The sequence below is a fragment of the Bufo bufo genome, chromosome 4 (assembly GCF_905171765.1).
Source record: "Bufo bufo chromosome 4, aBufBuf1.1, whole genome shotgun sequence".
NCBI classification, from domain to species: Eukaryota; Metazoa; Chordata; class Amphibia; order Anura; family Bufonidae; genus Bufo; species Bufo bufo.
Window position 1 is genome coordinate 225092641 of NC_053392.1, and position 23022 is coordinate 225115662.

Here is a 23022-nt window from a genome sequence, read left to right on the forward strand (position 1 = left end):
TAGTGTAAATAGACTCTAAGAGGTGTGACGGCGAATAAATACTCCACACAATAACAGTACACAAACTAAATAAAAGTGGTGTTTATTTAAACACAAAAAGGAGAGTTCATGCACAATATCTCCCTCCCTCCAGTTATTAACAGTAACCATTGGTGACCCTGTTCCACTGTCCTCTGAGTTTTATTCATACATGATTTTCCTTTTTCCCCACATTTATAAGGTTTGAAGGATGACAAAATAAAGATGTAGTTTTCATTTGTACATATATTGGGTTTTGACCCCTAAAGGGATTTTTTTTTTTGGTCAGTTGACCGTTTGGGATTTTGACATAATGAAAGAAAAACTGTAAAGGCTTAGTTGATAAGATGTATTACATTTGGAGGGATTCAGAGATTGATCTTGAATGCTTCATTTAGACCGTATGGGTTAAAGGGAACCTGTCACCTGGATTTTGGGTATAGAGCTGAGGTCATGGGTTGCTAGATGGCCACTAGCACATCCGCAATACCCAGTCCCCATAGCTCTGTGTGCTTTTATTGTGTAAAAAAAACCATTTTATACATATGCAAATTACCCTGAGATGAGTCCTGTCCCTGAGATGAGTCAGAGACAGGACTCATCTCAGGTTAATTTGCATATGTATCAAATCGTTTTTTTTACACAATAAAAGCACACAGAGCTATGGGGACTGGGTATTGTGGATGTGCTAGTGGCCATCTAGCAACCCATGACCTCAGCTCTATACACAAAGTCCCGGTGACAGGTTCCCTTTAAGACTATTCAGTTTATAGGTCCAGTACATCTCGCGGCGTCTTATACATTGTAAATTCTTGCGCTGATGTATTGGTATTTGTTCAATGGGGGTAATTTTGAAACCTACAAAAACTACCTCCATGATAGTGTGCAGCGTGTCTGGAAACACTCTGTTTTTGAAATGTCTTTATTATGTTTGACCTGTGTTTATTAAGCCTATTGCGTAATATTTGAATAGTGCGCTCAACGTATTGTATTCAACATGGGCATTCTAAAACGTAGATCACGTATGTGGAATTGCAATCCAGGGAACCGAATATTATGAACATTTCACCATCTCTTTTGTTTGTAAACAACATAGTTGTTTGGTAGATAGTTTCACAGCACAGGCATCTAGATTGTCCACATTTTTTACGGCCTTGTTTATGTAGGAGACCTGTTAGTGTTGGGCGAGCATGCTCAGCCGAAACACAAATTTTACTTCAGCGATGCTCGAGTCTCCTCCCCGCACGTTTGTTGGCTGCTACGCAGCCAATAAACGTGCGTGGAGGTACTGGCACTCACTGTAATGCCGTAGCCATGTTGGCTACTGGCATTACAGTGATTGGCTGTTCGAAACGAGTCATCGGGTGCTATATAGCACCCGATAAAACGTATTTGGCTCAGTCTTAGTCAGGGAGAGCTGTGCTGAAGAAGGGACAGATAGTATAGGGAGTGAAATAGTGACAGCGACATTACCAGCGCTACATCTCCTGTATAAAGTTTGCGCATCCTAAATATCAGTGACATTAATTCAGTGTTATTTTTATTAGCCGCTGGTGACAGTGACATTACTTGCGCTATACCTCCTGTTTAACGTGTGTGCATCCTAAAAATATCTGACATTCTGTGTACTTTATTTGCGCATACACTTACAAAACCTGCGCTACTGTACGTGTGACATACTTGCAAGCATATATACCATTTAATATGCGCAAGGCGAGCAATAAGGGACGGGGAAGTGGCCGTGCTGCTGATGGTGCACGCAGAGGCCGTGGCCCTGGGTGCGGTGAAACTGTGCCTGCTGCCAGAGCACAAAAAACACACTCATCCACAATACCTAGCTTCATGTCCCAGTTTGCAGGGCGGTGCAGGACACCACTCTCGAAGTCATACCAGTGCGACCAGGTGGTCGGTTGGATTGCAGCAGATAATGCTTCCAGTCGGTTAAGCACCACCCTGTCTTCCACAAAGTCTGGTCAACAGAATCCTCACCCTGATACTCCTTCCTCCCACCATAGAGAGTCTTTGCAAACAAGTGATCCCACACTCGGATAGTCCGAGGAGCTCTTTTCATCACCATTCCTTGATTTGGCCCTCTCGCCAAACCCGCTTGAAGAGGGACATGAGGAATTATTGTGCTCTGATTCCCAATCTCTTGAGCATCCACAGTCACAAGAAGATGACGGTGAGGAACGGCAATTAGTGTTTCACGAGGTGGATGATGATGATGAGACACAGTTGCCAATAAGTCAACCGCAATTAGTATCTCAAGAGGTTCATGATGAGAATGAAACACAGTTGTCAATAACTGAGGTTGTTGTTGTTAAGTCAACAAGTCAGGAGGATAACCAGTGAGTGAGGAAGTGGAAGAGGAGGTGGTGGACTATTAAGTCACTGACCCAACCTGGGAAGGTGGCAAGCCGAGCGAGGACAGCAGCACAGAGGGGGAGGGATCCGCAGCACCGCAACAGGCTGGAAGAGGCAGTGGGTGGCAAAAGGGAGAAGGCGGGCCACACCAAACAGGCCCGCAACATTCCCCGGAGCACCACCTTGCGGCAATATCACTTGCCAAGGGGTAGGTGTTCCGCAGTCTGGCTCTTTTTTGAGGAAAGTGCGGACGATTAAAGAATTGTCATTTGCAATCTGTGCCATACCAAAATGAGCAGGGGCGTGAACACTAGCAACCTCACCACCAGCAGCATGATCCGCCAAATGGCATCAAAGCACTCTAATAGGTGGGCCGAATGCCTTGGTCCAAAATCAGTGTCTGCAGGTCACACTACTACCTCCTCTTCCCCTGTGTTATGTGCTGGCCACCATGCACCTGGACCTTCACAAGCACCATCAGCTAGCACATCCACTTCTGTGTCCCAGCACAGCGTACAGATGTCTGTACCCCAGGCCTTTGAACGAAAGCCACCCACAGGCCATAGCCCTAAATGCTCACCTTTCCAAATTGCTGGCCCTGGAAATGTTGCCATTTAGGCTTGTGGACACTGAGGCTTTCTGCAGCCTCATGGCGGTGGCCGTCCCGTGTTACCCTGTCCCCAGCCGCCAATATTTTTCAAGGTGTGCAGTCCCAGCCTTACACCAGCATGTGTCCCGTAACATCACCTGTGCCCTGACCAACGCAGTTACTGGGAAGGTCCACTTAATGACTGACACATGGACAAGTGCTTTTGGCAAGGGACGCTACATTTCCTTGATGACACACTGGGTGAACGTTGTGGAGGCCGGGAGCGAGTTGTACCCTGGGATGGCACAGGTGCTACCAAAGCCAAGGATTGCGTGCCCTACTTCCATCAGGGTTTCTACGTTAGTGGCTGCAACCCCCCCTTCTCCTCCTCTGCCTCCTCCTCCACCTCTACCTCTGAATTATCATCCAGCAGCACCAGTCACACATCAGTCAATAGCTGGAAGCAGTGTAGCGCTGCAGTGGGGAAGCGGCAACAGGCCGTGCTTAAACTGATCTGCTTAGGTGACAAACAGCACACCGCCGAAGAGCTGTGGCAGCGGATAAGGGACTAGACTGAGCTGTGGCTCTCGCCACTCAACCTAAAACCAGGCATGGTTGTGTCTGATAATGGCCGCAACTTGGTGGCGGCTTTGGAGCTCGGCAAGCTCACACACATTCCATGCCTAGCCCACATGTTCAACTTAGTGGTTCAGCGGTTTCTCAAATCCTACCCCAATTTGCCTGAGCTACTAGTGAAGGTGTGCCGTGTGTGTGCCCATTTCCGCAAGTCATTGACAGCTTCTGCCGGTTTGGTAATGCTCCACTAGCACTTGCAATTGCCAGCTCAACGACTGTTGTGCGATGTGAGCACGTGCTGGAACTCGACTTTCCACATGTTGGCCAGGCTTTGTGAGCAGCAGAGGGCAGTAGTGGAATACCAGCTGCAACATGGTCGTCGCCTTTCCAATCAGCTTCCGCTCTTCACAAGCGGCAAGTGGGCATTGATGTCTGACCTTTGTGAGGTTTTACGCAACTTTGAGGAATAAACACAGATGTGAGTGGCGATAACGCTATTATCAGCGCAACCATCCCATTTCTGTGTCTACTTAAACGCTCACTGCTCACAATTAAGGTGGACGCTTTGCATGTGGAAGAGGTGGAAATGGGGGAAGAAAGTACACAGGGAGATAGCCAGACCACCCTCAGTTCGTCTTCTCAGCGCGAATTGGATGATGAGGAGGAGGAGCAGGATACGGTTGCCTCCGCTACAGAGGGTAGTACCCATGGAAGTTTTATTCCATCTGTTCACCGTGGATGGGTAGAAGAGGAGGAAGAGGATGAGAAGATTGAGAATCATCCTCCTGATGAGGACAGCAAAGTCTTGTCTGTTGGGACTCTGGCACACATGGCTGACTTTGTTAGGCTGCCTTTCCCGTGACCCTCGCGTTGTACGCATTTTGGTCAACACCAATTACTGGTTGTTCACCCTTCTCGACCCCCGCTACAAAGAGAACTTCTCATCTCTCATTCCTGTGGTGGAGAGGATGAGCAAAATGGTGCAATACCAGAATGTCCTTGTGGAAAAATTGCTCCAAAAATTTCCAGCTGACAACACTGGCTGCAGAGTACATAGTTCCTTGGTCAACCGAGGAGGGGATACCAGGGGAACACACAGCAGTTCCAACAGAGCCAGGGCAACACTCTCCAAGGCCTGGGACAATTTTATGACACCCCCAGCACCCTCAACCTGATGTGCGGCCTAGTGTCACAAGGAGGGAAAACCTTTGGAAGATGGTGAAGGAATACGTAGCAGATCGTGTCAGCGTCCTCAGTGATCCCTGTGTGCCTTACAACTATTGGGTGTCCAAGCTGGACACGTGGCATGAACTGGCACTCTACCTGGCTGGCCTTCCCCGCCGCCAGCGTTTTGTCAGAGCATTTATTTAGTGCTGCTGGGGGCATAATAAATGGTAAGCACATCCGCCTGTCAACTGAAAATGCTGACCGGTTGACTCTTATGAAAATGAACAAGGCTTGGATTGCCCCTGACTTCTCTACTCCACCAGATGAAGGCGGCTAAACATAAAGGCACTCTAAATGTGGCTTTTATGGTGTATTGAATACACTGTTTTCCCATGCACCCCTTCCACCACTAAAAAGGGTATGTGGTTCAATCTCCCTTTTCTCGTCCTCCTCCATCATATCAACATGCTTATTAGGCTGCCCTCGCTCCTAATGTTTTAGAGGGTCAGCTCAGCAGCAGGCCCTCACCCATAATGTTTTTGAGGGTCACCAGCAGGCCCTCGACCATAATGTTTTTGAGGGTCACCAGCAGGCCCTCACCTATAATGTTTTTGAGGGTCACCAGAAGGCCCTCATCCATATCGTTTTTGAGGGTCACCAGCAGACCCTCAACCCTAATGTTTTAGATGGTCAGCTCAGCAGCAGGCCCTCGCCCTTAATGTTTTAAATGGTCAGATCAGCAGGCCCTTGCTCCAATAGTTTTTGAGGGTCACTAGCAGTCCATCAATCATAATCTTTCAAGGGTGTGTAGGATGCCCTCCTTTATGTGTAATAAAGGGTGTATTGTAGTGCTGGTTCCTTGTAATTTTTGGCAGCCCTTTCACTTAGTGCATAGACTTTATGAGTGTAGATGTCCCACTACCTGAACAATTGTACCACAATGTGAATGAGGCCCTCCTTTATGTGATATACAGGTTGTATCGGAGTGCCTCTTCCTTTTAATTTTTGGCAGCACTTGCACTTTATATACAAGTAAATATACAGGAAAGAATGTTTACTAACAATTTTTCCTCTAAAATTGATTTTATCTTCGGTTTTGCGCGTATTATTGTCAGTCTGTAAAAGTGGCGTACTACCCGGACAATATGGTTCCCAGCAGCGACCTGGGAGTCCAAGATGCATCCAGACATCCTCCCCATGCTGTTCCCAAACCATTTCAGTGGTGTTTCCATCAATTTCTGACCTCGTCCTGTGAACCAGACATCCTCCCCTCTTCAGAGCAGGGGACGTCTGGTTTAATGCTCTGATTCTCCCATTGACTTCCATTGTGCTCTATAGAGCACCTGAGCATCCCGAGTTGTTCTACTCGAGCACCCGAGCACTTTGTTGCTCGACCAACACTAGTACCCTTGTATTCGTTCATTTTGATTGCACTTTTTATTTCACTCGGGGCTAAAATATTCTTAAGGGTGCGGGCCCTTCTATAGGTAAGGTGGAGTGCTCTCGGGATAATTTGACTTAAAATAGGATCTTTTTTTAGTAAGTGCCAATGTTTATTTAGGATAGATTTCACCAAACTGTGGTTCTAATTGTAAGTCGTAATAAAATTCAGTGATTGCATAGTGTCTTTAGGAGTTGTTCTTGATTTGGGCAGCAGGCACTCAAGTTGTGTGAGTCCCTTTTCCCTGAACCTTAAATGAAGGACTTCACTTTGTTTTTCATAATCCCTCTCCAGGGTGCAGTTCCATCTAATTCTCTTGAATTGCCTAAATGGAATGTTCTGTTTCCATTTTTTATAATGTGTACTTCTGTAGTCGATAGCTGTTGCTATCTACTTTTTTTAAAAAGTGCGATAAAAGTCAAGATTTCACCCCCTTGTATGAAAAGCTCTGAATCAAGATATTCTGTTCTAATGTTCTGGTGGGACCCCGTTAATAAAAACTCCCCACTTGTTATTCAAATGTGATAAAAATTAATCAATGCTTGCATTATCCCCTCTTCAAATAATAAGATCATCGATATACCTCTTAAAGATGATCTTGTCCGTCCAGTATTCGGTTTGGTATTTGAGGAGTGTTACATATACCAATTTTTCATTTTTTATCTTCATTGTTATCACGCTACAACAGAATCTCCCTTTACTGCTATAACAGTATTTACCTTTTTCAGAAACCCTTTTAAAAAAAAGTAAAAAAATATGAAAACAAAAATAATAATAATAATAATAATAATAATAATTTATTTCCATTACCATCTTTTACACATAATTGATGACCCTCTTGCTTCCTATATTTTTAATATACATTTTATCAAGCTTATAAATATGCATTTTATCAGCATTTATCAGCAATTTTGTCTAAATATACTAAATAATATACAGGAGATCCTTTAAATAGGCAATTTCCTGGTATTTCTTCTTATTTCTAAATACTCTGTGTTGTTATCCCTACCCTACGCTGCAGCGTTGATCACCATGATAACAAGTCGGGTGATCGCGACTACAGCAATCATATGACTCGCTTGGCAAGGATCGCGTCCGGGCCCAAGTTGTTGAATATTTTTTCCATGACAACAAGAGGAGGGGCGACCACGGGACAAACTAATCACATGCTCATCTCGCCCTGCCTCCCGCAAGCCACGCTACACCAATGAGAAGGTCACGTGGTCCCCGGGATTGCAATCATGTGGCCTGTATTAAAAACATATATTTTCCCCCTTACATACATCATTTTTAGGCAGTTTCATCAATAACAGATGGATGAATGTATCATGCTCTTATATTTGAGATTTTATGATGTATGAGTTGGTCAGAAGTTAAGCCTAAGTACCCCGAAACGTGTTGTTTTATTTGATGAGCAATTTCCATTAAAGAAGAAAGATATATTATATCTACATCTATCCTGAACAGTGATCTTACGCCTAAATTGCTGTCCTACTACATTGCTATGGCGAACATACATGACAGATTTTTCCAATGTGTATTTCCATCATGTGAATATGCTCTAATGCTTTATTTTAGTTACTTTTATCCCCTAAAAATGTACTTTTAGAAAGAATAAAATCTGAATAACACAACAGTCTTAGTAGTAGCTAAAGTTGACTTGTGTCATACTGCTTTTTTGCTTCAAGCAGAAGCTAGGTATACAGATACATAATTCTATACTGGGGTCGTCAGGAGGGATAGCAGCATATTCGGCTCACTTATTTTCTGTTGCTTATATAGCACCAACACTTTATAAATTAGAATAGATTTCTTTATTTTACGCACTTATATAGCGCTGCTATATTCTGCATCCCTTTTCAGACTTTAGCATCAAGCTGTCCCCAATGGGGCTCACAATCTAAGGTCCCTATCAGTATGTCTTTGGAGTGTGGGAGGAAACCGGAGCACCATGAGGAAAACCCACGCAAACATGGGGACAACATACAAACTCCATGCAGATGTTGTCCTTTTGGATTCGAACTTAGGACCCCAGCGCTGCAAGGCACCAGTGCTTAACCACTCAGACACTGTGTTGTTTACTGCAATTTGATTGTAGCTATCATTGTCCTATGCCATAAATGTCTGCTAGGTGCAGGTCCCATCTCTGGGACCCACTCCTATGCCAAGAACGGGACTGTGCTGCAGTGAATGAAGAGGTTCTGTGCCTGCACTGCTCTATCCATTTACTTCAATAGCACTTCCAAAACAAGCTTAGAGGATTTGCCATAACTGTCCAGTTAAAAATATCTTGACATGTCCATCTAAATAAATATTTGCAGCACAAACATGGGGTTCATAATCACTCTGTGCAGAATTTATTACTTACTATGTATAGGAAGCATACAATAAAAACAAAGGGGCACATTTATTAAGACCAGGGTTTTAGATGCCAGTCTTAATAAAGTCCCATAGCTGGTGGAGGATCTGCTGAAGTTATGAAGAGGTGCAGGCCTCTCCATAACTTTGGCGAAACCAGAGCGAGTTCTAAATGTAAGACCGCTTCCAAGCTGTCTTACATTTAGACTATTTTCTATGCCTAAAACAGGCGTAGAAAATGGTGAATGAGACTGGCCTTCCGGCCCCTCCACATCTCCACTCACGTCACGCCCACTTTATTAAACCTGGCGTGAGCAGGACGAAGTAGAAGATAGCGGCCGCCATCTGAACCTGAAATACACCTAATTTAGGCTTATTTCAGTATAGTAAATGACCCCCAAAGTATTGAATGATCAGCTTACTACATCCAGTGGTAGGTCAACTCCTTTGGCAGACTAGCTGTAGTGGTTCCAGATGTACAGTTAAAGAAAAATATATATATTGCCACATCCACTGCTATACTTCACACAAACACCTAGTATATAATGCGTGGAATCCAATATTACCACCTGCTAAGTGTTGATCTTTGAAGGGATTTTACGGGTGGTTATTACAGATGACCTATCTTTAGGGTGCGTCGTTAGTATGAAATCGGCGGGGGTTCCACACTCTGTACTCCCGCCAATTATCTGTTTGAGGAGGCTGCGGCCTACTCACTGCTTACCAAGCACAGCTCCATCCAATGGATAGCGGCTATGCTTTGTAGTGCAGCTGAGGCCCATTAACTTGCATCTATACCATGTGACTGATAAATGTGAGAGGTTGCAGCACACATCTGAATCGGACCCCCACTGATCTGATATTGATGACCCATCCTGAGGATAGGCCAACACTGTAAACATCTCTGACAACCCCTTTAAATCAGTGGTTTTACTTGGGAGGTTGTTGGTGTGGCTATTTAGACTATTAAAACCCTGTGGTCTGTGTCGGGACTCGGGAGACAACAGTCGATTATTGTGGTTTTGGGTGGGAGGGATTTGAGGGTGTGTAAACCCTATCTCAAACCAAAACATGCCTTTAGAGATCATAGCCTTAAATTTTAAAACACAATGAAGGAGATTTATCAAGTCCTGAGCTCGTGTGGTGGCGTGAGATGCGACAAAATGATTAAGAGGCGCACACTGCTTAATTATTGCTGGCCTGTACACCAGAATCTAAAAGCTAGCAACTATCATAGGTTTCAGGCATTACAAGTAATGGTAAATGTGTCGGGCCCTTCCGCCAAGGTCATGTCCACTTTTAAAAGTAGTGAGCATGAAGGCGAAGGGCCAAAAAGTCTCAGTTTTTTTCCAACACAATGAGGCTTTTTGGCTTACTACAATTCTGGTGCAGGGTGTATGATAAATATCCCTTGTTAACTCAATAACTTGTCTTCATTTGCATTGTCCTTTTCTCACTTATTTCTTACTTTTCATTTTAGGTTTTAATACAGCAAAAGGTGACCTGGTGCGGTCCATTCTGTACCCCAAACCGGTGAACTACAAACTGTTCAGGGATGCGATGATATTCCTTTGCTGCCTGATTAGTGTGTCCATGGTTGGGATGATCTATGGCATTTGTGTATTTACTTTAAGTGGGGTATGATACTTTAATACAGAAAATCAATACTTTAAATTTTGCTTTTCAACAAGCTGTTTTAGTTTTTCAACTGCTTCTAACCTGAATAGGGCTAGTTTTTCCTGACAGGCTTTTCTGGCAGAGGAACAGCCTGCTGAAGACCTTGTATCCAGCATAGCCAGATACTGCCTGGCCCCACCAGAGCCTAGTGACTATAATGTGACCGGGCTGTTTCCAGCAATAGTATCGGGACTCAGCTGGACAAAAACTGCTGCTTGCGGTCAATGGGGCCTGGCGGTTGTAACGCCTTTTTTGGCTATGTCGGACGCAATGTCTTCCGAAAGGCTGTTCCTCTACTGGAACAGCCTACCGGAAGTATTTACCGCTAGTGTGAAACTAGCCTAAGGCTGGGTTTCCATGGTCAGGTTTTCTCATGCTGATTGGTTTTAGAAAACAGGTGAGGTAGCATCTGTCCTTTATATCTACTCTCCCTTTATGATCCACACCTATATTCTTGTTGAAGGGGTTTCCGAGTGTTTTAGGGCTCATGCACACGAACGTGATTTGGTTCCGCATCCGAGCTGCATTTTTTTACTACGTTTGCTGTCTGCATCCGTTCCTCCGTTCCGTAGGGCCGCAAAAACAAAAAAATAGAACATGTCCTATTCTTGTCTGTTTTACGGACAAGAATAGGCATCTCTATTATGGGCGTTCCATTCCGCAAATTGCGGAACGCACACTGGCGGCATCCGTGTTTTTTGGATCCGCAATTTGCAGACGTGCACATGAGCCTTTATACTGATGACCTGTTATCAAAATAAGTCATCAGTATGGGATCTATGGGGGGTCAAACTCCCAGAACCCTGCAGATCATCAGTTTGAAGAGCATAGCCTCTGTACTTGGTATTGCAGCCCAGGCCCATTCACTTGAATCTGACTAGGCTGCACCTCAACCATGTGACTAATGAAGGTGACGTCACTGGCCTCGGAAGAGGCCTCTTCAAACAGCTGGGAGTCAGACTCCCAATGATCACATACAAATTACCTATCCTGACGATAGGTCATTAGTGTAAAACGCTCGGAAAAAACCCTTAAAAATTCTTGGGTCTACAAACCTACATGGAAAGAGTTGGGTAATATCTCTTGCACATTTCATCATAGTAACTGAGTAACTAGAATTCTTATAAGTATGCAATGTGAAAACACTTTGCATGTGCAAAATTCTATTTTATTGCTTTCATTCCTGTTTTTTCAGTTATTATGATGAAATGTGCAAGAGATATTACCCAACTCTTTCCATGTAGGTTTGTAGACCCAAGAATTTTTAAGGGTTTTTTCCGAGTGTTTTACACTAATGACCTATCCTCAGGATGATGATCTTGATCTGAACAGAATGTACCTTTTGGCAACAGGAGCGTACAGCTCTAGGGTTTCTAACGGCTATCTGGAATGGTAACTTGCAAAACGTGCATATCTGTGTTCTTGGTTACAGTAGCTGGCACACAAAAGTGTAATGGATATTTTCTGGGTGAAAAAAAATATATATTACAAAAGTGCATAGGGTTAATTTGCAGGTTATAGAAACATAGAAACATAGAATGTGTCGGCAGATAAGAACCATTTGGCCCATCTAGTCTGCCCAATATACTGAATACTATGGATAGCCCCCGGCCCTATCTTATATGAAGGATGGCCTTGTGCCTATCCCATGCATGCTTAAACCCCTTCACTGTATTTGCAGCTACCACTTCTGCAGGAAGGCTATTCCATGCATCCACTACTCTCTCAGTAAAGTAATAATTCCTTATATTACTTTTAAACCTTTGCCCCTCTAATTTAAAACTGTGTCCTCTTGTGGTAGTTTTTCTTCTTTTAAATATGCTCTCTTCCTTTACCGAGTTGATTCTCTTTATGTATTTAAAAGTTTCTATCATATCCCCTCTGTCTCTTCTTTCTTCCAAGCTATACATATTAAGGTCCTTTAACCTTTCCTGGTAAGTTTTATCCTGCAATCCATGTACTAGTTTAGTAGCTCTTCTCTGAACTCTCTCTAGAGTATCTATATCCTTCTGGAGATATGGCCTCCAGTACTGCGCACAATACTCCAAGTGAGGTCTCACCAGTGTTCTGTACAGCGGCATAAGCACTTCACTCTTTCTACTGCTTATACCTCTCCCTATACATCCAAGCATTCTGCTGGCATTTCGTGCTGCTCTATTACATTGTCTTCCCACCTTTAAGTCTTCTGAAATAATTACTCCTAAATCCCTTTCCTCAGATACTGAGGTCAGGACTGTGTCAAATATTCTATATTCTGCCCTTGGGTTTTTACGCCCCAGGTGCATTATCTTGCACTTATCCACATTAAATTTCAGTTTCCAGAGTTCTGACCATTCTTCTAGTTTTCCTAAATCCTTTTCCATTTGGCGTTTCCCTCCAGGAACATCAACCCTGTTACCTATCTTTGTGTCATCAGCAAAAAGACAAACCTTACCAGCGAGGCCTTTTGCAATATCACTTATGAAGATATTAAACAAAATCGGTCCCAGTACAGATCCCTGTGGAACCCCACTGGTAACATGACCTTGTTTTGAATGTTCTCCATTGACTACCACCCTCTGTTGTCTGTCACTCAGCCACTGCCTAATCCACTCAACAATATGGGAGTCCATGCTCAATGACTGCAGTTTATTGATAAGTCTTCTATGTGGGACAGTGTCAAAAGCCTTACTAAAATCTAGATATGCGATGTCTACTGCACCTCCACCGTTTATTATTTTATTCACCCAGTCAAAAAAATCTATAAGATTTGTTTGACATGATCTCCCTGAAGTAAACCCATGTTGTTTTTCATCTTGCAATCCATGGGATTTTAGATGTTCCACAATCCTATCCTTTAATAGGGTTTCCATTAATTTGCCTACTATTGATGTCAGACTCACTGGTCTATAGTTGCTAGATTCCTCCCTACTACCTTTCTTGTGAATGGGCACGACATTAGCCAATTTCCAATCTTCCGGGACGACTCCTGTTACTAATGATTGGTTAAACAAATCTGTTAACGGTTTTGCCAGCTCACCACTAAGCTCTTTTAATAATTTTGGGTGTATCTCATCAGGCCCCTGTGACTTATTTGTCTTCACCTTAGACAGCAAACTTAGAACATCTTCCTCTGTAAAGATACATGCATCAAACGATTTATTAGTCATTCTTTCTAGTGGAGGTCCTTCTCCTTTTTCTTTTGTAAAAACTGAACACAAGTATTCATTAAGGCAGTCGGCTAGCCCTTTATTCTCTTCTACATACCTTCCGTTTATATATCTGAAGAATGTCTTATCCCCTTTTTTCATAGACTGAGCTAGTTTTTTTTCTGCCTGCGCTTTAGAAGTTCTTATAACTTGCTTGGCCTCTCTCTGCCTAATCTTGTAGATTTCCTTATCTTCATTGCTCTGGGTTTTTTTATAATTACAAAATGCTAGCTTTTTATTTTTAATGATTTGGGCCACTTCTGCTGAGTACCACAGTCTCCTCCTTTTTTTGCTTTTACTGACAAGTCTAATGCAATTTTCTGTTGCCTTCAATAATGCACCTTTTAAGTAGTCCCATTTCTCCTGGACTCCATGTAATCCGTTCCAGTCTGATAAGGACTCATTTATGACTAATTTCATTTTGAAAAGTCTGTTTTTCTAAAATCTAAAACTTTTGTTTTTGTGTGGTGGGACTCTTTCACAGTTCTTATATTAAACCACACTGACTGGTGATCACTAGTTCCCAAGGTTTCGCCTACAATGACATCATATACCGAATCCCCGTTTGTGAATACCAAATCCAAAATGGCCTCCCTCTGGGTTGGCTCCTCAACCACTTGTTGTAGAGATAACCCCAGTAGGGAATTTAGAATATCTGTACTCCTGGTAGAACTTGCTATTTTGGTTTTCCAGTTTATATCTGGGAGATTGAAATCTCCCATAATGATAACTTCTCCTTTCATTGTCATTTTAGCTATTTCTTCAACTAGTAGATCATCTAGTTCTTTAACTTGACCAGGTGGTCTATATATCACACCTACACGAGTTACTGCATGGTTAGCAAACTGCAACGTAACCCAAACTGACTCTATGTTGGCCTCACCAACTTGTATTAGGTTAGATTTAATGCTATCTTTCACATACAGGGCCACTCCTCCTCCTTTCTTGCCTTCTCTGTCTCTTCTGTATAAAGAGTACCCTGGTATGGTTATGTCCCAGTCATTTCTTTCATTAAACCATGTCTCCGTAACAGCCACTAAATCTACATTCTCAGATGCCATTATTGAATCAAGTTCATTGATTCTTTTACCTAAACTGCGAGCATTTGTAGACAGGACTCTGAGCTTATCATTTCTTAACCTCTGTGCTTCTGACCTGTTCTGGCATTGTTTCGGGGGGCAAATGGACTCTTTTATTTTCACTCTTTTGCCCCCCCCCCTTCCTAGTTTAAATACTCTTTCGCAAATTCTTGGAGTTGTTCACTAAGTACATTTGTTCCTTTGAGAGAAAGATGCAAACCATCTTTTTTGTACAGTTCCTTTCTATTCCAAGTAGAGCTATCATGAGAAACAAAGCCAAATCCTTGCTCTTGACACCATTTACCAAGCCATATGTTGAACTCCTTTATGCGCCTCTGCCTATCATTCTGAACATTATGCACAGGCAGTTATGTAGAATGAATGTCAAATGGATATCGGTGAATGGAGGTTCATATCTTTAGTATAGCAGCGGTGGCAGTTTTAGCTTTAAGGAACGAAAATTAAAAAAAAAAAAAAAAGACAAATCTGCTCCTGGCCATTGCTTTAAATGTTTTAAAGGGGTTGTCCAGCCTTCCGCTGCATTCACATGAGTTTTATCTGACTTTTTAATGAAACTTTTATGAGAAACTGATATTAAAAACGGCCCCCTTCAATTGTATGGGGGCTCTCGGTCAGTAAAAACAGACTGAATGGAACATGTTCTATTTTTTTATGTCCGTTATTCACTAGCCATCTAAGAACCAGCCATGTCAAAAACCCAATAGGCTACCATTGTTCTTAAAATTGTCGTGTGACGGCCATTAAAAAAGTCAGTTTTTCACGGTTGTCTGAATGTAGCCTTATGGTAGTTTTTAACTATGCCCAGAAGCATGTTGTACCTAGTGAAAAGACCATAGTTGCCTTCTCCTTGCTGCTCTATTATGGTGCCCTTGCCTGTAAAATTCAAGATGGGTCACACGTACAGCTGCAGCAATGACTGGTCTTCATGTTGATGTGTCCCCAAGATGCATGTAATGCAGCAGTGACATGCTGCTTGGGGGCATATCACCATCCAGAAGTTTATAGGCTGAGGACTGGAAGATCACAAATTGGAGACAGCGAGACAGAACTGGGCAGTAGGGAGCAGGTAAGTATGATTTTTTTTCACTAGATACAGTGCGCTCCTGGGGCTAGATGTGCCCACATTTTGATTAAATTTACAACAGTATGTATGGGGCATTCAGTGAATGCGGGTCAATGATTGTCAGATGACAAAGGATGTAGCACCACAAGGAAACAATATTGTTTCAGTATTGGCATAAATTTCTCCACAGTGGGTACAAACTTTTGAATTTCTCAATTTGTACTAGGCTGAACCAGGAGAAGTCGTCAAGAAAGCTCTAGATGTCATCACTATTGCAGTTCCTCCTGCTCTTCCAGCGGCTCTCACAGCAGGAATCATCTATGCTCAGAAGAGGCTTGAGAAATATGGGATCTTCTGTATTAGCCCTCAGCGTATTAACCTCTGTGGCTCGGTGAACCTATTCTGCTTTGATAAGGTACTGATATAGATCTATCTCTAGTAAAGATGGACATTTCTTCTGTAAGAATGATTTTAGTTGAGGTTATAGTAAAAAAATTGATTGTACCAGTTAAAATTGCAATTACAATTGGATTCTGTAACAGTATACAATTTAAAAATAGTTTCTACATGAATTGAAAGAAAATCACCAGTGATCATACATTTTTGTAGACCTCTTCTGCCAAGCCAAAAAAAATAAAAATATTGTCCAGCTTCACCTCGCAGTGCGTGTTTTATTAGGAAACGTGCTTAAAAACCAAACATCAGGTTCATATCATCAACATGTTTCGGATCAACATATATTACAGATCCTTCCTCCTTCTTCTGCCAAGCCGTTTTGTTCTGTAGAGCTTGGTGACAACTAGACTTGAGCAAATCAACATTCGGATCCAAAGTCAATTTGGTCAAGCACATTGATTTTAATGCTGACTTCAGATTCCTAATTTTAAATGTTTTTAAACTTAATTCAATGAAGTCTCGCAAACTTCGGATGAAAAAAGTTTGACTCCACTGAGCCAATATATTTAAGTGCCGTATGAAGACAGCATTATAATCGAAGTGTTTGACCAAATCAACTTTGCAATGATGATCTGAAGCTCAATTCATTCAACACTAGTGACAACTAGGGATGAGCGAACTTTTCAAGTTCGGAGTTGAAGGTTCGAGTTATCTAAGAATTCCATTATGTATTCCGCTACCACGGACCATAACTTATGGTCCGTAGTTGCGGAATCCATAACTGAATTCTTAGATAACCCAAACCTGAACCTTGTACGCTGAACTTGAAAACACAAGTTTGCTCATCCCTGGTGACAACCAATATGGTTGTTGTTCTCATGAGCTCTTCTCAATAGTAAACTTGCCTAGTTATGCAGTTATACATCAACCATTCATTACTATAGACCGCAAACAAATGAGAATGACTCAGGATTAGAAAAAAATTAACCGATTTCTTTCCAGAAACAGTGCCATGTCTGTCCAAAGGCTATCTCCATTCACCTCAATAAGGATGATCTGCATTACCAGATACAGCCCATGGATGGATGTGGCACTGTGTGTTCTTCCTCCTTCCCTTGTAGACTGTTAACTCTTGCGGGCAGGGTCCTCTACCACTCTGTACCAGTCTGTTAATAGTTTCTTTACTGTATTTTATATTACGTACAGTACAGACCAAAAGTTTGGACACACCTTCTCATTCAAAGAGTTTTCTTTATTTTCATGACTATGAAGGCATCAAAACTATGAATTAAGACATGTGGAATTATATACATAACAAACAAGTGTGAAACAACTGAAAATATGTCATATTCTAGGTTCTTCAAAGTAGCCACCTTTTGCTTTGATTACTGCTTTACACACTCTTGGCATTCTCTTGATGAGCTTCAAGAGGTAGTCCCCTGAAATGGTCTTCCAACAGTCTTGAAGGAGTTCCCAGAGATGCTTAGCACTTGTTGGCCCTTTTGCCTTCACTCTGCGGTCCAGCTCACCCCAAACCATCTCCATTGGGTTCAGGTCCGGTGACTGTGGAGGCCAGGTCATCTGGCGCAGCACCCCATCACTCTTCTTCATGGTCAAATAGCCCTTACTTTCAAAGTTTTCCCAATTTTTCGTCTGACTGACTGACCTTCATTTCTTAAAGTAATGATGGCCACTCGTTTTTCTTTTTTCTTGCCATAATACCAATTCTAACAGTCTATTCAGTAGGACTATCAGCTGTGTATCCACCTGACTTCTCAACGCAACTATTGGTCCCAACCCCATTTATAAGGCAAGAAATCCCACTTATTAAACCTGACAGGGCACACCCGTGAAGTGAAAACCATTTCAGGGGACTACCTCTTGAAGCTCATCAAGAGAATGCCAAGAGTGTGCAAAGCAGTAATCAAAGCAAAAGGTGGCTAATTTGAAGAACCTAGAATATGATGTATTTTCAGTTGTTTCACACTTGTTTGTTATGTATATAATTCCACATGTGTTAATTCATAGTTTTGATGCCTTCAGTGTGAATCTACAATTTTCATAGTAATGAAAATAAAGAAAACTCTTTGAATGAGAAGGTGTGTCCAAACTTTTGGTCTGTACTGTATGTGTAACTCCCTCTTGATGTACAGTTCCATGGAATTAATGGCGCTTTCAAATAAATAATAGTAATAATAAAAGCAGATAATCTTTTAACCTAGGACAACCCCTTTTAAATAGTCTAGCATTCACATAAAATCGCCAGAATTTACTAATGTGTCTGCACCTACTGTATTTTTTGCATATAGTATTGTCCACTAGTACTTTTAAGTGACCTGTCACTGTTCTATGACTTGCTACTTCTTTCATAAATATATGTGCCCAGTATTATATTTTCCACACAGATATAGTAAATCTGCATATGTTATTATTTTTGGTAGACTGGAACCTTAACAGAAGATGGCTTAGATCTTTGGGGAATTGTCCCTTCCAATGGATATCAGTAAGTATTCAAAAAGGTACTTTGACTATGAATTTTGCTTTGTATTATAAAATCATATCACATTTAGAATATGGTTAGTGATTCTATATTTCTTGAAATTATGGGACCATGTTTATAATGGCTTCTCACTTGTGCCATTGTACTGAGCACGCCAGCATTGGCTGCTCATGGGTTTGAACTGGGGCCATTGGGCTCGTTGGCGGTTCATGTTCCTGCTGCACTGTGTATCCTGGTGTTGGTTACTTGTAGTGTGAATTGAGCCTATGTGCTTATACTCCTCCTCAGTTTGGTACTGCAAGGGTTACTCTTTCCCTTGCTCTGTGTGTCTCTATTATGTTCGACTTTCTCTGTTATGTTCGACGTGCTACGGACAGCAAATTGCGGGCCGCAGTGCATGGGCACCGGCTATGTGAATCCCATATTGCGCAATATATGGCAAAAGATAAGACATGTCCTTTCTTTTGCAGTACGGAGGCACGGACCCAAAAGTCCATGGAAACTCTTCATGGTGCTTCTGGGGGCTTCCAATCCGTGTCTCCACCCCACACCACGCCGTATCTTGCGGATTGCAGACCTATTCAAGTCAATGGGCCCCGTGATATGGGATTTACACGGCCGCTGCCTGTATATTGCAGACCCGCCGTTTGCGGTGCACAATACGGGCACGGATGGCCTACGGTCATGTGAATAAGCCCTAATTGGTTTATCTGCTATATAGTTGTCACGGCAGGCGTGCACTCAGTATAACAGATAACGAACCAACCAGGCTCTGGGCGAGAGACAGGGGAAGGGTCACCTCCTAGCTAATCCCTGACCTCTTTCTCTGCACTGCTCAGCCCACCTACAGACCTTGAAGGTAGATCTGAGATGTCCCCGTGCCTGGGCTGACAAAACCCTGAATTCCCTGAGATGGTGAAGTGGGAAATAGGAGCAGCCTGCTCGCACAGAACCTGGATGGGATAGATGACACAAAACAACCAACTAGAAACAACACTAATCTTCCTGAGCTGGAACAGACAGCCAACCTTCCTTCCTAGCTTCCAAGATCACAATGATGAGTATAATCCGCTCAGGGCACTGGGCTGAGGAGCTATTTAAACTAATGACTCCACCCAGTGCACCTGATGAGGGGCGGATCCAGCACGACTCCAAAACAAACACTAAACTCGTGCTGCAATCCTGGCGGCCGACCTCCGCACATCGTCAGAGTGGGGCATGACAATAGTCTTGAATTCTGTGTCAGTTTGACAGTCTCTTGAGTGCTGTGACCTTCCCTGGTTGTGCAATCATGTCTTTCTTGTCATGCCATGTCTTGCTTTGATCCATTTGGAGTCTCTGTTCCTTATGTTGGAGTTTATATCTCAAGTTTGTGTCTGGATCATTCTGTGTATGTCCATGTCTGAATTCTGACCTAGTGTCCTAAAGCCATAGTTTGTGATCTGCTGGAATTTGTATGGAGTTATCCGTCCGTCTGTGTATGCCAGATCTTGTCCTTGTTCCTGTGCTGCTGTATCTGAACAGTTTCCAAGTTCCTGAAGTTCGTTCCTGTACTCTGTATTGCTAATTTCTGTTATGATTGAACAGTGTCCTAGTTCATGAAGTCTGTGTGTGCAAATTCACATAGTCCGTATGTCTGTCCGTCTGCCAGTGCGCTGTGTTTTTTCTTATGCGCTTGCCTTGGATTCGCCTGTATTCTGTCTAATTCTGTAAAGGATTAGGGGTTGTCCCAACATCAAACTGGTTACTTGACACAGTGGTTCCACAACCATTGCCAGTACGCCTGACCGTAACAATAATTTTGGTAATTTGGCACCAGAGAGATTGGAAAACCTGATCGTCCAGCATCCATGCAAAAGTCCTAGTAATAAACTTATAATGTTTGCTGACTTTTGAAGAAAAAAAAAACAAGTTTAAGAAGCATCAGACACCTTCTTGATATTAAAAGCAAACTTACTGTACAATTGTATTCACTTACTATAGGATTATAATATTTTTAAGCACTAAATTTTGACCCCTCTAAACTGCTGTCAGAGCTATATAAGCGATTTCATATACTTACGTGTGCAATCAGTGTTTAGGCTCTTGGCACCATGCACTGCCTAGAACTCTCTGCAGGAAGCAAAACCATGCACATTAGTATGTGTGCTGAGCTCTCCTCCTTTGCCTATTTTGCTTTGTCAGCAGTATTGAGGGCCAACACTGCTGGCAGACTCCCTGTAAAGAGAAAATCTGTTGCTTAAAAATATTATTAGAATCTTTATTGTAAATTAAAACTGCTGATCAGCTAATGATGGCCTATTCTGAGGATAAGTCATCACTTAATAAAAGGTGGTCATCCCCTTTAGTTTTAATACTCTAAAGGTGTCTGATGCTTCTGCAACTTTTTTCTTTCTGCAAAAGTCTGCAAACTATATTAGTTTATTGCTAGGACTGTTCTGCATGGATGCTGAACTCCCTTTAACCCTTTCCTGCTCATTTATGTACTATTACATCACCGGAAGTTAACACTCTGTGCTTTAATAGTTTGTCATGGCAATGGCGTGGGCCCAGGAGCTGGACCCGCGCCATTGCTTCCGGCTCTTACTGTCAGGGTTGGAGATAACTTTGATCCCAGCAGGTTTACCCCCTCAGATGCTGCAGTCAATAGTGACTACACATCTGAATGAAATCTGTCCTCTGATTGATACCCCACTAATGCAACTGCAGACTGCCAAGTACTTGGCATGACATCCAGGGGCCTTTTGAAGCTGCTAATACATCCAGCCTGCCTGTCAAAATGACTATGCTCTGTTATACGGGAGTATTATAGCGTATAGTACAGGCTATCAAGAAATCACAAGTTTAGTTCCTCTAAGGGGATAAAAAAAAATGTTAAATAAAAAAAAATGTTCAAGAATATCAAAAGAACAAAAATTAAAAGAAAAACTTTTCCCATCTGTAAAGACCCAATCTGTTAAAGAATGCCATTATGCACTGTGAACTGTTTATTCAGCAGGATAAACCCTAACGGGCACTATACCTGGTCTGATAAGGTTGACCCTCCGGAGGAAAAAAAAGCTTTCCAACTCTTTACAAATCTGATTGCTAGGGGCAACTAAGCCAGGTCTACTTTACACCAGTTTGATAAAGCTCCCCCATTAATATGTAAAGCATAGTAACAACAGACTGTCTGGACTGAAGTAGGGTAATTTAAAGTAGTGGTTGGACAGTTTTCTGTATTGATCAATATCAGATTGACGGGGGTTCAATTCCCGGAACCTGCGCCGATCAACTGCCTTCTCATCAGTGTTTACCTGCTCGCGTTGACATCACAGCAGTGAGCAGGTGTAATTGCAGCTTGTCCATCTCTATTTACTTCAATGGCAAGGTGCAGTTACAACCTGATATTGATGACCTATCCTGAGCAGAGGTCAAACTGGTCAACCGCTTTAACCACCTCCGGACCGCCTAACGCAGGATCGCGTTCCGGAGGTGGCAGCGCTGCGCACAGTCACGCATATACGCGTCATCTCGCGAGACGCGAGACTTCCTGTGAACGCGCGCACACAGGCGCGCGCGCTCACAGGAACGGAAGGTAAGAGAGTTGATCTCCAGCCTGCCAGCGGCGATCGTTCGCTGGCAGGCTGGAGATGTGTTTTTTTTAACCCCTAACAGGTATATTAGACGCTGTTTTGATAACAGCGTCTAATATACCTGCTACCTGGTCCTCTGGTGGTCCCCTTTGTTTGGATCGACCACCAGAGGACACAGGTAGCTCAGTAAAGTAGCACCAAGCACCACTACACTACACTACACCCCCCCCCCGTCACTTATTAACCCCTTATTAGCCCCTGATCACCCCTAATCACCCCTGATCACCCCTGATCACCCCATATAGACTCCCTGATCACCCCCCTGTCATTGATTACCCCCCTGTCATTGATCAACCCCCTGTAAAGCTCCATTCAGACGTCCGCATGATTTTTACGGATCCACTGATAGATGGATCGGATCCGCAAAACGCATCCGGACGTCTGAATGAAGCCTTACAGGGGCGTGATCAATGACTGTGGTGATCACCCCATATAGACTCCCTGATCACCCCCCTGTCATTGATTACCCCCCTGTCATTGATTACCCCCCTGTAAAGCTCCATTCAGATGTCCGCATGATTTTTACGGATGCACTGATACATGGATCGGATCCGCAAAACGCATCCGGACGTCTGAATGAAGCCTTACAGGGGCATGATCGATGACTGTGGTGATCACCCCATATAGACTCCCTGATCACCCCCCCTGTCATTGATTACCCCCCTGTCATTGATTACCCCCCTGTAAAGCTCCATTCAGATGTCCGCATGATTTTTACGGATGCACTGATAGATGGATCGGATCCGCAAAACGCATCCGGACGTCTGAATGAAGCCTTACACGGGCGTGATCAATGACTGTGGTGATCACCCCATATAGACTCCCTGATCACCCCCCTGTAAAGCTCCATTCAGATGTCCGCATGATTTTTACGGATGCACTGATACATGGATCGGATCCGCAAAACGCATCCGGTCGTCTGAATGAAGCCTTACAGGGGCATGATCAAT

The 23022-nt window shown here is 43.0% G+C and overlaps 1 protein-coding gene across 1 annotated transcript in view; it reads left to right on the plus strand.

Moving 5' to 3' along the window:
* Positions 1-23022, plus strand: part of LOC120997961 (probable cation-transporting ATPase 13A4) — a 196187-nt gene that overhangs the window by 89884 nt on the left and 83281 nt on the right. Inside the window, exons 12-14 of the mRNA XM_040428343.1 lie at positions 9994-10151; positions 15768-15956; positions 18379-18440. Coding sequence (XP_040284277.1) covers positions 9994-10151; positions 15768-15956; positions 18379-18440 — 409 coding nt within the window. The remainder of the gene's footprint in view (positions 1-9993; positions 10152-15767; positions 15957-18378; positions 18441-23022) is intronic.